The 17,362-nt window shown below is 45.2% G+C and overlaps 1 protein-coding gene across 3 annotated transcripts; it reads right to left on the bottom strand.

Annotated features, from left to right (window-relative positions):
- Positions 1-2,307: 2,307 nt before the first annotated feature.
- On the bottom strand, positions 2,308-16,626 carry LOC144941123 (uncharacterized). Of its 3 annotated transcripts, none has more exons than XM_078867630.1 (11): positions 16,281-16,626; positions 13,716-13,849; positions 11,205-11,296; positions 10,239-10,394; positions 9,250-9,317; positions 8,895-9,025; positions 8,559-8,655; positions 7,003-7,146; positions 5,974-6,255; positions 4,975-5,134; positions 2,308-3,667 (listed from the first exon to the last, which is right to left on the bottom strand). In XM_078867630.1, the coding sequence occupies exons 1-11, from the start codon at positions 16,391-16,393 to the stop codon at positions 3,413-3,415; spliced, it is 1,632 nt and encodes a 543-aa protein (XP_078723756.1). In that variant the 5' UTR covers positions 16,394-16,626; the 3' UTR covers positions 2,308-3,412. The 3 variants fall into 3 exon arrangements, with proteins under 3 accessions (XP_078723756.1, XP_078723758.1, XP_078723759.1); XM_078867632.1 differs by having other exon boundaries at positions 9,262-9,317; XM_078867633.1 differs by having other exon boundaries at positions 2,308-3,634; positions 16,281-16,625.
- Between the last annotated feature and the right edge of the window lie 736 nt (positions 16,627-17,362).

The following is a 17,362-nucleotide window of genomic DNA, read 5'->3' as shown; positions in this document are numbered from 1 at the left end:
ACGCCGATTGACGAGGGGGGGGGTCAAATTCGTCCAGAAACGCGTGACGTCATTTATGGACGGCCCCTTAGTGGAAGAGACATCATTTCATCAGCTGCGTAACGCTGCCTGGAAGCTGATTTGGCCTGTAGCTCCACACAAAGCTTCGGGGGGCATCACGGCCACATTTATACCATCTCCTCTTCTCTAAGCTTGTCAAACGTGGACCCCTCTGAAGGAAAATCTGCGCCAGTTTAACACATTCAGGCTGGCCTGCCTACGATCTGTTTAACCAGACTGGATTGTGTGAGGAGTTCACAGATCCTTAAAAGATTTGGACAAAGTCCCATCGGCAGGCGAGGCAGCGTTGGCTGGGTCACGTATTCTGCATGCCCAAGCAGACTGTTTGGCCGGATAGAAGGGGGCTAGACTGGCATGACACGGGCTGGTGAAGAGATGGGCTGGCGTGATTACATTCGGGAGGATGTGGAGCCGAGTGTAGTTTTCCAAGCCTGGTACCAGCGGTGTCAAGATCGATCTCTATGGAGGAGGCTCAAGATTCACGGCAACCGGTTAAAACGCAGCGAGGTGGCACAGCTGGTCCATCCGCCAGTCATCTCAGTCAACCCACAGCACCTGGATCTGTCCCTGTGAACTCCCTTCGGCGAGCCTTCCACACTTCACGTGGCCTAAATGTACACCTAGCCTGGCACAAGCGCCGTGGTGATGCCACGGATACTTCTTGGCGAATGAGGGCCGCTGTTGGTGAGAGTCGTGCCGGCCTTAATAGGCGCTCGCTCAAAGCAGTGGCTCCAAGTATATTAAAATACTAGTGGAGATATCTGTACGAATATGTCCGTGGGTACAAATTGAGGGGGTCTTACAATGTAAATTATAACATGTTTCCGAGTTATTATAAAATACACAAACACCAACACGTAACTCACACCATGCAGGTAACAATCGATACATCGAAATATATTTTACGTGGATCGTATCACGAATACAAGAATCAATTATTCAGTGATTTCTAAAAGATATACGGTCAGATAATGCCAATGATATGGTAATATTACAGAGAGCACGACAAAGACCCAGCATCAAAACAAATGAAAACGAATATAATATCGTCTACAAATCCCGACTCTTCATCTAAACATGGTTGGTGGTACAATCATTGACGTTGTCGGTTTAAGAAATCTCGAGTCTCAAACCCCTTTAAGCATGGTCCTGCCTTCAGATGTTTGACCAATTGCACGCAGTGTTTGGCATGTTGGTGGAAATTCGAGTTCAGTACCTGAAGAAACCCCACCACACACATGCACGGTGACAACTCAAAAATTCCGCAGTTGTGTTCCATCCATTGCTGCACTGCCATCTCATGGCGACCTCGCAAGTCCAAGCCCAGACCAACTTAGGTTCCAATATCCAGCGCTTCCAGGGAGACTTGCTGGCTCCATGCTTGTTCTAACGTCCCCAGCATGTCCTCAGCTCATGCCCTCTTCTGCCATTCTCCGATTAGTCGTGCCGTCGTGTCTTTCTGCAGCCAGACACTCATCAGCGGTGGCGATGGCTTCCTCGCCTCATCCAGGACCCCGTTTCCACAATTCCTGGTCCTCCTCGCCTCCATGGATGATTGATGGCCACGTGCACAGGTGCTCGAAGCTGCGGAGTCGCCAAGCACCTTGCCCGGCTCCTCACCTGCAAACATCTTCCTCTGCAGCGCGCCCACATCCGGGAAGAACAGCGGCGAGGCGATGAACGCGTGCCCGGGCTGCACGTCTTCTTGTGTCCCACACCGCAGTCCCCAAGGAACGGTGCCGATGGGGCAATGGCTCGTATCCGCCTTGCTCAGAGGGCCCAGGCGCGACTTGGCAAGCCGAGGCACGGAAGGAACCGGGGGGGCCTTCTGGCCTCTCAACACAAAGCGAAAAATATCAGCCGTGGACAAAGGGTGGACGTCGCCAGACACTGGAATCCCTTGCAGGACGTGGTTTGGCATGATGGTTGAAAATGTATACCCAAGCGAACAGATAATGGATTGTCGGCTCACATTTTCCCGTCCAGATCCAGTGCTGTAGATGAATAAAAACAGCAACAGACCGTTGCTTAGTAACCCCCCCACACACACCGTATACTGTAGAGGGAATTCACTTCCACAATAGGGCCACGTAAACCAACCACACTTCACCTAAATACAGACTGGCTTCTTGTAAAAAATACACGCAAGATTACACAAAAGGTTTTGACGCTAACCTTTCAGAGGTCGGTTGCATTGTTGAACAAGCAGGTTGTTAAATTTATTAAAACAATGCAAAAAAACACAAATTCACAAAACAGAACAAAACCGCGGGTTTTTATTTAATGAATGTGGGGAAAACCAGCATCAAATGGACGATCCTTTACATGCCGGCTATGTAAAGCATACTGTACAAAGAGAAAATACGGTATGTGCTTCTTAATTTATGTAGGATTCCCACTCTTGCCCCTTTTTTTAAAAAGCAAATGAATTTCGTGGCCTGTTGCAAACAATGCACCAACCTGAAGGTTCCCAAGAATGAAACGGCAAAAGGTCGCTTAAAACACAACAAAAATCGCATGGCGCAAGCATTACAATTTTGTTACAAACATCAAGTACGGTGAAAATCCTAATGTCAACCAAAGCTGTAGAGACTCCAGGTAGTTATATATATAAAAAAAATTCATCTCCGGCAATAATCAGAAACTGTAGGCAGTTGTGAACTCTATAAACCGAGCCGATCAATTGCCTTTAAAAAATGGGGGACATACAGTATTTACAAACCAGTATGCAATCAAAAAAACTATTTGAAATCTCAAGACTTGTCATGCTTCATCTTTACAGCAATGCGAGTTGATTTGGGAATTTATAGTTTTTCCAATTTCACCCACCGACTTCACCTGCCTTCTGCTACCAACCACACCATCACCAGACACCTTTTATATGCAACAAAAAAAGCAGCCATGCATTCAAAGGGACGTTCTCCAATACCTGAGACCATCCATTTAATACAAAGCTCTGGGTTCACCCTCAAAATAGCAGTTCCCAAACCAATGTTGAAAGGGGACCGAGAAGGCTGGTGGTGGTGTTGGTGCAGATAGGCCAAGGAGGTTGTGCAGGTCTGTACAATTGCATCTGTAATCTCACATGCGCTCACACTGGCTCGTGTGAACGCATGTTAAAGACACGTGGACCAAATTATGTGCAACTCTCCTGTACACTCGCATGTGCAATCATACTGGCCAGCGTGTTTGCACGCAACTTGGGGACCAACTGCTGTAACTGGATGTAGTGGCCAGCACGAACATGTGCTAATGGCCACGCAAAAACCAACGACTGCATTTGTGTAGATGTAATAATTGCGGAGTAAGAACAGGCGATTGTGTGTGCGGCAATCAGAGGCACACATGCAGCTCAATCGCTGGTGTACATGTCTTCCTGCTGATCGTCATCCCCATTGGTGTTGCGCTCAGGGCTCTGATTGCCGCTGTCAGAGCCGCCCCTGCTGCCGGAGCGTGTGCCGCCCTGCGGTGGAGACCCGTCATCGGCGCCTCCGGAACCGGCGCCCTCCTCGCGCAGCAGCCGCTCCTTTTCGCTGTCGTAGCCCATCTCCTCCTCGTCGTAGTTCCGCGTCACCTGCACGTGTGCGCGCAACACGTCCAACAGGGTCTATGCACCACAGAGCAGCCGGCGTGCAGACGGGAAAGCACGTCTTACTCATTCGTTCACCACAACGCTACATCAGGATAAAAATGTGTCAAATCAAAGTGGCCTGCCTGCTCAAAATGAGCAAGTGGCGATTTGCTCAGCTCCTGAGTTGTACACCCTTGATTGAGCCTGTGGCGAAAATTCCAGATTGTCAAGGCAGGGAGACTCGTCTATCTTATATAACACGCACCGTTGACTTCTAGAAGATAGACTTATTCCAGTGGCAACGAAAAGATAAAGGGCGAGTTGATTCCTGACCAGGATATAAACTGGCAACCTTATGTTTGGCTGCACACTGCGCGAACTGGTCAGATGAATAACAGAATGACCTACAACATAGTGCAGAAGATATATTGAGCATACAAATGTAGCCTATGGTAAACTTAAAAAAGAAATTTGCTAAATCTTACCAAACCGGTATAGTTTGACTTGTCAAACTGTGCAACATTTTTCAAAGAGACATAAATGACTTATGTAGGGCACTTGGGGATTATATGGCTTAGGAGATTTGCAGGCTTTGCTAAATTTTAGAAACCTAGACTTCATTATTTCTTCATTTTTGACAGCTGCCATTTTAAAATCGGTTTAAATGTCACCGAAATCTACCCTTTTCCAGGCTCGGGTAAATGCTAGACGAGATCAAACGACTGTTCACATCAGAACAGCTTAAAAACTCATCTTCACAAACATTCTTACATTTCAAGAAAAACTCAACTTCCTTTCACATGACAACCTTAACAGGGTCCTATATATAAAAGTCACCGTTTATTTTTAGCTACTAATAAAAAAAATTCCAAACCACCTCATGGATAATTTCAATATAATCAACTTTATGATAAACGTTTAAGACAATAAAACTAATTTTACCCAGACTCCACAGATTCAAAGCATTTCAAACGGAGGACTTGAATCAAATTCCTTATTTAGGTGTTAACAATTGTTTGCAGAATTTGTTATTAATTTTTTTGTACAAGCCGAGCCAAAATGCAACATTAGCATGATTTGCATAAATCATAAGCAACTAATTCTGCCTATTAAAAATAGTTTGCCACAAGGCAAGCAGTGTAAATACTAAGTCTTTCTTAAAAGCATATATAAAAAAACCTAAGAGTATGAATCCTTGCAGTCACGAAAGCTTCAAATCTAAAGGATAAGGAAATGATACGCCATGGACCCTTTGAAAATACTACTAGCGTTCAACAATTCGTTAGTGCCGACATTTAACTACGTGCATTTATGGTACCGCCACTGGCTGCAACGCCACTCACCTTGACGTCGCCCTTGTCTCCTTCGCTCCTGTCGCGCCGTTCACGCTCCTTTTCCCGTTCACGCTCCCCCTTGTCCCTGCCCTTCTTCTTGCGGCTTCCCGACGAACGCAACTCTTTCTCGCGGCTTCGCTCACGCTCGCGACGCTTCTCTTTCTTGTGCCTGGCAAAGGGGCGCAAAGTGCGATAGGGAAAACATACGTGCACCTCCACGATTAGCACGGTTGGCTACGCACGATGCGAAAGTTCAACATACATACACGCAGGGTATTTATAATAACGACAAAAGCCTTTGCAAAAATTAAGTGCGGAGTCAAGCCAGCTTTTATTTTGCCTGTATATTTTTTGGAGCAACTCAAAAGTTATTCAAGTGGACACCACAATTTGCAATTGTGCTTCAGATGACATGAACAAGCCCTTTTGTCAATGCAATGCTGGATGTTGGGTCATGGGAGGTTCCTTGACTATATTTCACCACACTTGTTAGCAGTGTGGGTAGTGTGGGTTAGCAAATGATGTCAGTCCTGGCCATGAATCAAACTAAAATCGCCGGGCTTACAGTACAGTGTGCGAACCACTGTGCTAAACACTACCTGTTTTTAGTTACCTTCATAACTGTTGGGGTAACCCAAGCGTTATGACACCAATGTGATTCAGTGCAGTATTTAATCAAGCGTCTAAACTACGACAGAAACTTAAGACAACCATAAAACTAACAGATCATATCAAGTGGATATGGACCTAGGCTGTATACCCTAAAATACTTGATGTCATCAATGCTTTAATGTCATTAAAACTATACGATGCTGCCATCGACTTACCATTTTCTCATTAAAGCTTCAAGATTGTTGTACAGCCTACGACACACAGCCTAGGTACGCACGTATCTAAACAAGATATAAGCGCCCAGTTTTTTTTTTTACATCGTACCTTCCCATTCATATAGCGCAAATTTACGGTTTAAGTCTCGGCACATCATGCGTGTTGTGTCCAGTCTCTCACTTCTTAGGCGATGGGGAGCCGGAGCCCTTGCGCTTGGGCAGAAGGGGCGGCGAGCCGAGCTTGCGACGTGGCGACCGAGACACACGGCGAGGGCCCGGCGATCTCGACGGCAGGCGGCGTTTGGGCGAGCGCGAGCGGCGGCTGCTCGACGGCCTCGGGGAGGCCCGGCGCCGGGGGCTGGGAGAGACGCGGCGAGGCGGAGGAGGCGGCGAACGCGACAGCGGGCGCTTCTTGCCCGCCAGCGAGGGGCTGCGGCTCTTGCGGCCACGTCGGCTGCGATCCCTGTTCGTCGTCGAGACGGGAAAAGAGCGCGTCAAAGCAGGGTAAATTTTACCCATGTTCACTCGAATTAAGTTTAAATGGCATTAACTACCATAATGGCCATGAGAGAATTCTCCATGCGACCGTGTGGTTACAGAGTTAAAATGGGATAACCCTTTTTTCCTCTTTGCTTCCTGGAGCTTAAGACACCGTGAACATTCGAGGAGTCAAATGTTAAAGTGACAAAAGCAGAATGCAAGACAAACTTGAAAATATAGTATTGCTGAAATTAAAACTATAAAGCATATCGACAGAATGTTTCGCGTAAAATGACTCTACATGATCGAGTAGGATCCAATTCGTAGCCAGATGCCAACACTGGAATCATGGGTTCATTGTAACAGGGAGACTTGATCTCTTACAGCTCAACACTAATCTCCAGTTTCTCACCCCACAAACACAACCTGAGCAAACAAGATAATACATTTCAGTAATATGGCAAAAAAAATTCGAAGCAATAACTCAAGCTAGATAATAAAAAAAGCAAATCAATCACTTAAGTTCACAATTTCTTACGATTAAAGTGAATAAAAGTATCTCAAGGTCTCAAAAATGAATGGGCAGGACGGTTGTTGGGGGTGATATTTAGTAGATGTCAGGAGAAACAACAAAGTTACTAAATGACATTCTGGGACGAAATGAGAGAACGACAAAAGCTGTGCGCCGACGTGCTATCAGGAAGGGGACGCCCCCCTTGATCGCTCTCACCTGGACTTGGAGCGAGAGCGGCGGCCACGGTCTCGCGAGCGCCGGCGTGGCGAGCGGGATTTGCGGCGTGGGGAGCGGGACCGGCGGCGGGGGCTCCTGCGGCCACGCGATCGCGAGCGGTACCTCGTGCGGCTTCCCGAGCGCCTGCAGTCAACATGCGGCGTCAGGACAAATATAAAAAAAACACTAGCAAGCTCTAACCCTTACTGTCATTTCACCACTGTGGTTCGGTTAGATAAGTCTCTACCCTCAAGTGGAGATATACTCATAAACTTTATTTATTTTAGTGACCTGCTCTACTTTGCACTGTTGTATTTATATTTCATCATGGGACCTTCCTTTGCCAGTACCAAAACATAATAGGGTTTTCCCCTTTTATCTGGCAACAAAACAGGTGTTAAGATGTTAAAACACCAAACTGAAACCTTTTACAAGGAATCATGTTTTGTTGCCAGATAAAAGGGGAAAAACCTATCACCACTGTATTTATATTTTTGTTGTAACTTGCTGAACCGTCCCCTACTGAACATCGGTGAAAAATATCTTTATAGCTCATCAGATTCCTCCAGGATATATAAAGATGATGATTGTGAGATACGGCAGAAGTTTGATATTATTTGCTTACATTACACTGGTGAGGCAAGCACACCTGCCCTTGCTCCTAGAGAATGTGCTTATAAGCAGCTCTGGCAACAAGTGTCAGCGAAGCCGAATCCCCAACTCGACTGCAGTTCACGCCTGATGAAACGGCTCCCCCTGCTGGCAAGTTAATTACAATTTCACCTCTCACCTTGCATTTACTGCACCCTACCACTTCCCAATAGTCGCGACAAAAACCATGTTCACGGTCAACTTAATACGTGTTACATTGTTTTTATTTACACATGTAACAATACGTTAATGCATTGACTGAAATGCTCGTGCACTAGGAATTGTGCATGTAATGATCAATCGTTTTGAAAGGTTTCGGTTATTTGCTCACATACACTTTGTTTAGAGCAACTAGAAAGGCTACATTTACCAAAATGGTAAATCTGATTGTTACTTCTTGTTACCAAATGGTTTGTATTGTTTAGTTTTATATGTTTTGTGCGTAGTTTTGTTCACATTAGTCTAAATGTAAAAGCATAGTATTTGCCGATGCTTTGAATAAACCTCTAAATAAATCCAAACACAAATTGATGCATCGATGGTGGGTGTACATAATTATTTCAATCTACGTGATGCGTCCCCGTTTTCTCCAGCCATCTGTGCCGTCTCCCTGCGCAAGTTAACGACTCGAAAATACGCCCAGTTTCTGTGCAGAATTTTGAGCTCCGATAGCATTCATACGCTATACAAATCTTAACTGTCCCAATGTATTGCATTACGCCGAATTTATTTACATTATTCACATCCCAATTTGCGAATTTCCATTGCAACTTACATTCCAGATGGCACTTCTGCTACACGTTCTCTTCATTGTGCTCCGAAACCAACACGTGAAAATCTCATTAACGACAACTTGGACTGGTGTGCCAACAAATGTTGTGCCCCTGGGAACAGGGAGGGCTCACCGACGGCGTGAACGCGAACGGGAACGCCGTTTCCGCGAGCGGGACCTCGACTTTGACCGAGAGCGCTTCTTTTTGTCGTCCTTCTTCTCGGAAGAATCTGAAGAAAAAAAGCAAGGCCCACTTAAATTACAGTTCCCGAGAACACAACTACCATCCAACGTATTCCAGTAACTGACCAATACATTCCAAGGACAAGCTTAAGTATTTCTCATAAAACATAGTTTTTATTGCTTAAGTTCTTCTTTCACAAAGCTTTGAGTGAGTGTGGGGGTACGATCAAGAACAAGATGTCTTACAGATTACAACTGGTGTCAAGCGGAAAGGGGCGAAACTCACCTGGGTCGATAGCGGCAGAGATGAGCGACTGTGCTTCACGGACCCTCTTCATGGCCTCCTCGATCTCTTTAGAAGCAGCGTCCGCCCCCTTACCCGCCGGTTTTGCGATGGCATTGTTCGGATGGTTCATTCTTGCGACAAAGGTAACAAAATTACCTTGAAAATTAGTGCCCGTTTCAAGACTTAAACATTCATGCAATTTAAAACACTCATGGGAGCACAGCCACTCTAAAAGTAATCTTTTAATTTTTTGTCAAACATAGCAGCACTTAAGTTAGTGTGTTCATATTTGGTTAAGAAGCAGCAATAAAAATGGATATCGTCTACATGTGCGGCAGTGTGTGTTAAACTCAACAGATGAACGTACTTGACCTCGCCACCGACTTGCGAAAACAAATTCAGCAACTGTTCAGCAGTGGCAGACTGAAAAACAAGAGGCAAAGGGTCAACCCGTGGCCATCATGGCAAAACAATGCAAGTTTCTGAAGCAAAAGCAGATCAGCCTTGCGTTACTTGAATTATCTGTGCTTAAACTAGAATTTAGGACAAGCAACTAAACTAAGAAAATAATGGTAAAATCAATCTTACACAAAGCATTTACAAACAATATTAAAATATAGAGAAAGTTGTGTATTACATTTAGCTATTCACAATTGTTAAAATATTATAAATGTAAAAAGGTAATTTTTAGCACAATATTTGATTGGATTTCATTTTTCTACGTTGGTGAGAGCCTCAAGCTGTATACAAGAACCACCGGTAAAGCACATTGCTAGAAAATAAGTGCAATGATGTACCATCTCAAATACGTGCTGGATGAATAAATATGTTTATTAAAACACGAGATAATGAATATCAGATAGTGTATACACATTCCTAAAAAGTTTCCAGACTTGCGCCATTTTTATTAAAATTGTGCACGAGCAGCATGCGACGAAACAGCGTATCCATTTCGAATTCTTTAACTCCACATCACAAGAGAGCATGTGGGGTAACATCAAAGAACCATTTCGATGATCCCTTGTAGGGGCATTACACTTACTCACATGCACTGCAACAGAGGTCAGACCCAATGGCAAAGTACTTTTTCACTCCGCACTGGAATGGTTTCCAAAAAAGGTGAAACACCCCAACTAGCCTTATGTGGAATGAAGTGATTGGGCTGCTACCATTAATTATTTACACGTGAAAACCCGGCTTCATAATTGAGCACGGACACCCGGATTGGATGGAAGCATCTGGTGACGACTAAGTGCTACGGACGCTCCGTGTGCCACTCAATCCCCCTAATCGGTAACAGGACCTTCCGATGTTGAACCGCGCGCACATGCAGTCAAATCGTACCTGGCCAAGGTGCATGGGCTGCTGCATGCCCTGCAACTTTCCGCCATCCAAGTTGCCGAGAAGCTGTGGCTGTGGGAGGCCGAGCGCAGCCAGTGTGGAGTCCATGCTCCCGCCACCGTGCAGCGCGCCCAAAGCCGACAGGGGCACGGCCCCCATCTGTCATGATGATGCCACACGCACATGTGAAACACTTTAGAATGCACATTCACTCAGAGAAGCTCAGTCAGTCTTGAAGGTATTTAGACAACTCTTGCATGACATACATGCAAGTCAAATACAGAAAATAAGTATTTGCAGGTATGTCTCACATTCAACTATTAACCCAGGATAAATTCAGCTTAAGATTGCAAGATTATCCAAACTCAGTTGTTTGGTCATATGCAAGGTTGAATGGGACAAGGTTATGACTTGTGTTTTTTTATGTTTTAGTTGTATTAATTTATGTACAAAACGATTAAACAAGATATTACTTTTTAAACTCCAAGTAAACCTAACCAAGTTGTTAAATGTATAACTATTTAATTTCATTTGTCCCAAGGGCAAATTAATTGGAAACGGGTCTATGAAGTTGCTGTTTATACATTGAATATGGTTAGCATCCCCATGTACTCAAAAACATCCCTTCTCAGAATCGAATGTTATATTGGGACATTTAGTCAATCCCTGCGTTTTTGAACTGTACATAACATATTCTTGGTTCTTTCGGTAAAGTCACGTAGAAAGAAAATAATAAAATATAAATACTTTTATTATTGTTTTATATTCATATTTTATTATTTCCCTTCTACGTGACTTTACAGAAAGAACCAAGAATATGAATCCGTGCAGTCACGAAAGCTTTAAATCAAAATTTGTACATAGCATCTTAAACTTCGAGTTGCATTTAACTCACCAGATTTTTTTTTTATAAAAAAGTTCACATACTACACGAGTTAAACCCGACAATTCAAAACACAATCTACTTACCGAGGCCAGCGGGCTGGGCGTAGGCAGCAGGCCGGCGACAGCACTGGCGGGAGCCAAGAGAGACAGTGCTTTAGCCTCATCTGGTATCTTGCCTGAAAGCAACCGAAAAGAAACAGTCAGACCCCTCCAAACCCACAGACCAGCAGACCTGCCTAGACAGCGCGGCAACGGCGCTTTGCGCTGGGACTAGACTCGGCAGCGTCTACGCAATGCCCTCTTCATAGCTTATCTTCCCTCACCGTGAGGGAGGTGGGGGCATTGCATTATTCCAGAGCTGCCAATGGCAATGTCAAGTACATGTTTCAACGAGAGCCCCGTGTTTACTCGGGTAGCTCTTTGGGTGTCCTCCAAAACAGGTTCAACGGAATGGCTGGGACGGAGGATTATGGGCTGAGGGGGAGGTAGAGAGAAGCTGGGTTTTACGTCAAGAGGTCTCAGACAGACACACCCGCTTGACGACACATGCACATCTTAACTTAATAAGATTTAAAAACTCCTGTGGTTTCAGGGTTTCAAATTACACACAGATATCCAAGAAATGACACCGTGTTTTTTTTCTCCCGCACATATCAGTTTGAACGTGACTTAGCTATATCACCTGTCCTCGAAACATACTCAAGGCCAAACGATAAGAATCGCTGGGTTTCTCCAGGCACGTTGCTATGAAATTTGCACGCTCAAGCCGCTGGCATCACTATATGGTACAAAAACAATCAAAAAACAGAGAAAACAAAGGGAATTACGGTCCACAGCCCAAACACTGGCAATCTCTGTACAGTGCATTGGCTAATGGAACAGGCAGTTTCTTGAGTCACACATTTTCTTCTCAAGTGTAGATATTCACATTTGCACACGATGGTCCTGATTGTACTTTCTGGTTGCGATTTAAGCAATAAATGGCTATTTGAGCACCTGATTCGTGAAGTCCAAAATGTGAGAAAATTTAAATTTTCAGTGCTACTTTGCATCACAAAATGACATGCGCACATTGAATTTACATTGTTGTCCACTATACCCTTCCGTCGTGTGTTCCCTATAAAAAACGATATTGCGTAAATATGCAAGTACAAAGAGAATAAAATTGTATGGAGGCCATTCTCAGTCAGGGTAAACTGGCGTGCTGGCCCAGGGAAATAACTGTAAAAGACGACAAGACAAAGAAAACAACCATTGAGAGCGAAAACTTCAACATCACTTCCAAGGCTTGCATTCAAAAAACCCAAACATGATTTCAGTGAATTCAAAATAAAAAAAGCATCTACCACAACACTTCAACCATTGGCAGCGAATATACCACACAGCTGCCGTTATGCACACAACACAATTTGATTAGCGGCCCTCAGTACAGCAGGAATACTTGACTAAAAAAAACAGAAGACACACAGACACACAGACACTTGACCACGTAAGGGGGGGGAAACAAAAGGGCTGGGGGGTAGAAAAGGGGGTTGCAGAAATGTGTAATTAAATAACGGAAATAAAAAAAATAAGAAAACAAACAAGGGCAGACAACAGAAACGCCGCCATTCGCGGCGCAGTCTTGTTTGGCGGACGGTGCAACCGGTACCCCCGACTCGCTTAGCGGCGAGGAACAATCTCTACTGGAATTTTTTTGGCTTCTGCCTTGAGGCGCCTCTCTAGTAGGCACAAACAAATCACACAAAGAAAGACACAGAGAAGCACCACATTAATCTTTGGGTAACCCCGCAGAGACCCCGCCACATGTGTGCACTCGACTTCCGCAGCAGTCTCCACCCTTTTTTCTTGCTCCTACTGGAACGAGGCATCTTCTATCATGCATTGGGGGCGGCTTCTGTCTTCAGCACTTTTTGCCAATATCGCCAACACGGGGGGGAAGGGATAGGAGGTTGTCGTCGATCGGGTGACGGACATGAGAATTTGCTTAAAAATAAAGAGTCTACCTAAAGTCCCCCTCTGACCAAGAACCGGAGTTTTGTTGTCCCCATCGCGATTGTTTTCAGGAGGCTACCAAGCAGCGCCTAATAGATTATGTATTGCTCTTACGACCAAGACACAGCCAGCCGACCCACAGCCCCCTCTTGTGAGACAAGTCAGGGGTTAAGGGGCAGGCAGATGCCTTCTGCAATACAAAATAACAGACAAAGAAAGAAAAACAAACATGACGGGACCGTTATTGCAGAAATGCTCGGGCGGAACAGTCAAAAACGTCTCTTGAACCGACTGCCCTAAACAAATTGAACACTGCACAATTTTATAGAACTGTGAACATTCACAATTATGCATCTTGCCGTGTTCAACCTTTAGCTCACAAATGCTTACGAACTTGCCGATGTTTGTTTATTACGGATAATCATTTGGCAGCGCTAATGAGCGAGTTGCCACTCTCACTGTGGATTGCTGCCGCATCCCGAGCCCTCTGCCAGATTGTGTTAGTGTTGAGAAGTCACGCAGGCATCGCAGATACATGCTCGCGTACGCTAGCATTCCGACAGCAGCAGCGACACAATGGGGGGGAAACGGTGCACCAACCTTCGGCGTACGGCACCACGATGAGAGCCCGGTCGATGAACACAGTGTTGGTCAGATGCTGCGACACGCCGACGCTGACCGAATCGCTAAACCTCACGAAACACACCCGCGACGTCACCGGCAGAGGGGAGTCACTGCAAAGGGAAAAGTCAACGTGTTAGCTAGCACGAGGAGAATACAACCGTCTGCTTGTTTCTTATCGCTGGAGAGTTTATCGGCAACATTAATTAAGGTTAGCGAGCAAGTGGACCCGGCTTCAGTGGTGAGCTTTTGGTCAATCCACCGATGGCCGAAAACCACCCCACTCCGCGTGAGTCGCAGTGATTAACGGACCCTAACCTACTTGATGATGCTCGTCAGTAGAGGATAGAGGCAGGCGATGCCCCACTGTGTAGCCCCCCGCAGTAGGCACTTGTGTACTGTGGTCACCCATCAAACAGCACGGTACTATATGCACTCTACAATGTGTGCGTTCCAGAGTGGGACGGGCGGATATCTAAAATGCCGCCCGGCGCCATTTGTCCCCCAACCGGCATGCTCGACTGCGTTAAATGTACACACACACCCGTGTAATAAGCTTGCGGCGAGGGCGCACCAAATTCAAATTAAAAACAACACAGACTCTCATACTCATGATTACGCAACATTTATCGGGAGTGAAAATAAAGTTGGTGTATGTACGCAAATAAACACGCAGCAAAACAAAGAACGGAGTACTAAGGATTCGTGGGATATCGCACGCCCAGAGTGTGGTTATTAGTGTAATTGTACAAAGGAAATAACCTACAAACAACTCGCGCAGGAGATAGTTGGACAGGATTTTGTACTTTTTTTGGGGGTCCAAGTGATGTTTACCAAAAACAGCAGAGACCTGGTGCGCTCGTCACATTTGTAAGACATCAATGAATCGAGTTTCGGTAAATTGCACGAATTTAGGGCCAATACCGACAATAAAAGTAGAAAACAGGCGTTTTGGGCAAAGCCACCTTCGGACAATGCAATAAGCGTTTCGAAAAAAACGTTACACGAGCTATCCTTTGTATTAAGGCAGGGTTAATTAAGGAATTTGTTGTGTTTCGATTTAAAGCTTTCGTGACTGCAGGGATTCATCTTCTTGGTTCTTTCGGTAAAGTCCCCGACAGACCTGGTCTTCACCTGAGGACGGCTGCTTGCGTTGTGGCCGAAACGTCGTGAGAATTATTTTATTATTATTTCCCTTCTAAGTGACTTTACCGAAAGAACCAAGAAGATGAATTTGTTGTGTTTGTAACAATTCCATGCAGTCCCTTCATAATACAGGAGGACCTCATAAGGCAGGGGATTAACAAAAGGGCTCCTCTACATAGCGACCTAAGTTTTACACTCTTTAGCAGTGCTCCATGCTTGCAGATAAATGCCTGACGTGGCATGTCTACATTCCTATGGCGAGGGACGATGTATCAAATATATTCAGGATCATTGCCCGAAACGTCGCCTTGTCTTCAAGGCAGTGTTGATGAATATGTTGAGCATCCATATATATAAACTACGAGTTAATTCCTGTTAAATAGGGGGTTTAAGTACAGATTCATGTGCGCTTATACAATACACACTCTTTCAATGTAAAGCTTTCATGACTGCATGGATTCATCTTCTAGGTTCTTTCGGTAAAGTCACGTAGAATGGAAATAATAAAATAATAAAAATAAAACATTAAATAAAATTCTCACACGTTTCGGCCACAACGCAAGCAGCCGTCCTCAGGTGAAGAACAGGGCTGTCGGAAAGACGTGACTTTACCGAAAGAACCAAGAAGATGAACACACTCTGTACTGTTAGGTAAAAACATGTCCAGTTCTCAATTCATTTACGCTGTTTAAGGTGGCACATTAGTACGCCTGGGCGCTGAGCAGCATGAGATATGGTCAAATAACCCTTATTGGGGAAGCCTTCATGCAACAATGGATTGACAAAGCTGATAACAATTATTGATATAAACCGCACTAGGGCCACTCAATTGGTGATCGCTCTTAACAACGTAACAATGCAACCAATTCGTTGACGAGCGGGTAAAGGACTGAGAGTTTAAGCGAACGAATGAGTCGACGAGTAAACAGAACGAGACTCGATCGCGAGTACTGCGTGGAACGAATCACCTCACATGTTTACCCGGAAGAAAATGCGCGATTAAACTAGTCAGCTACGAGTTACTGAAAGATGCACTCGAGTCACCGATTGGAACCCTAGTGGTACTACCGACTGATAGATGAAGGTTTTTTTCGGTAAAGTCACGTAGGTAAAAATAAATAATAGAAATAATAATAGAAAATAATAAATCACGTTTCGGAGGCAACACAAGTCTCCGTCAGCAGGTGGGACCGTCACAGCTAAATTCACTGTATCAAGTGATAGAAGAATGTAACGAGTGAATGAGTTAATGAATGAGTTAATGAATGAATGAGAGCCACGTGCGGGCCCCCCCCTCCAACTCATTCCTGAAGAAGATGGCGGCCGATCGCCGTCGTTAGCCTCGAGCCGCCTCGACAGCGCACAGAGGAGACCCGCCGCGTCTGGACGCCAACTCACTCGTGTGGGAAGACGCGAATGTCTTCGATTTTGCCCAGGAACCCGAACAGAGTCTTCATCTGCTCCGTGGTAGCCGCGGGTGCCACGTTGGTCACCTGAATCACGTCCGTCATGGTGCAAACCCCCCCCCACCAGCAACACCAGCAACACCACCTCCTGTCGTGTCGAGAAAAGAAATGAGCGCTGTGAAATGAAGGCGGTTAATAAACTCGCTGGCTCATTAAAGGGGGGGATCGATGGAAGGGTAAAGGAAGAAATCGGCGAGAAGTGGAATTAAAAGGGGAGGAGGTCGAGGCGGGCACAGCCACCAACGCGCGGCATCGCCACAAAATGGCGGCAGCAAAGAGGGGGGCCTTCCTCCCAGAGTTCATTGCGCGCAGTCCAGCCTCTTCTAGATTACATACACCGTATAAGCATGGGTGGTGGACCTCGGGGTGTATTACATACAGCACATAAGTATGCGGACCATGTTTTTATTACATACACCGTATAAGCATGGGTGGTGGACCTCGGTTTGTATTACATACAGCATATAAAGTATGTGGACCATGTTTTCATTACATACACCGCTTAAGCATAGTGGTGGACTCGGGATATATTACATACAGCATATAAGCATGCGGACCATGTGTTGCATTACATACACCGCATAAGCATAGTGGTGGACCCGGGATATATAACATACATCACATAAGTATTTGGGCCATGGGTTGGATTACATACAGCATATAAGCATAGTGGTGGACCCGGAATATATAACATACATCACATAAGTATATGAGCCATGGGTTGGATTACATACATCACATAAGCATAGTCGTGGACCTGGAATCTATAACATACATCACATAAGCATATGGACCATGTGTTGGATTACATACAGCACACAGGCATAGTGGTGGACCCAGGATATATTACATACATAGCATAAGCATGTGGACCCTGTATTGCATTACACACATCACATACGCATGGTGGTGGACACGAATATATAATATACATCACATACGCATGTGGACCATGGGTTGGATTACATACAGCATACAAGCATAGTTGGTGGACCAGGGATATATTACATACAG

The sequence above is a fragment of the Lampetra fluviatilis genome, chromosome 24, assembly GCF_964198595.1.
Source record: "Lampetra fluviatilis chromosome 24, kcLamFluv1.1, whole genome shotgun sequence".
Taxonomy (NCBI): Eukaryota; Metazoa; Chordata; class Hyperoartia; order Petromyzontiformes; family Petromyzontidae; genus Lampetra; species Lampetra fluviatilis.
Note: the sequence above shows the minus strand (reverse complement) of the source record. Positions and strands in the feature narration are given on the sequence as shown.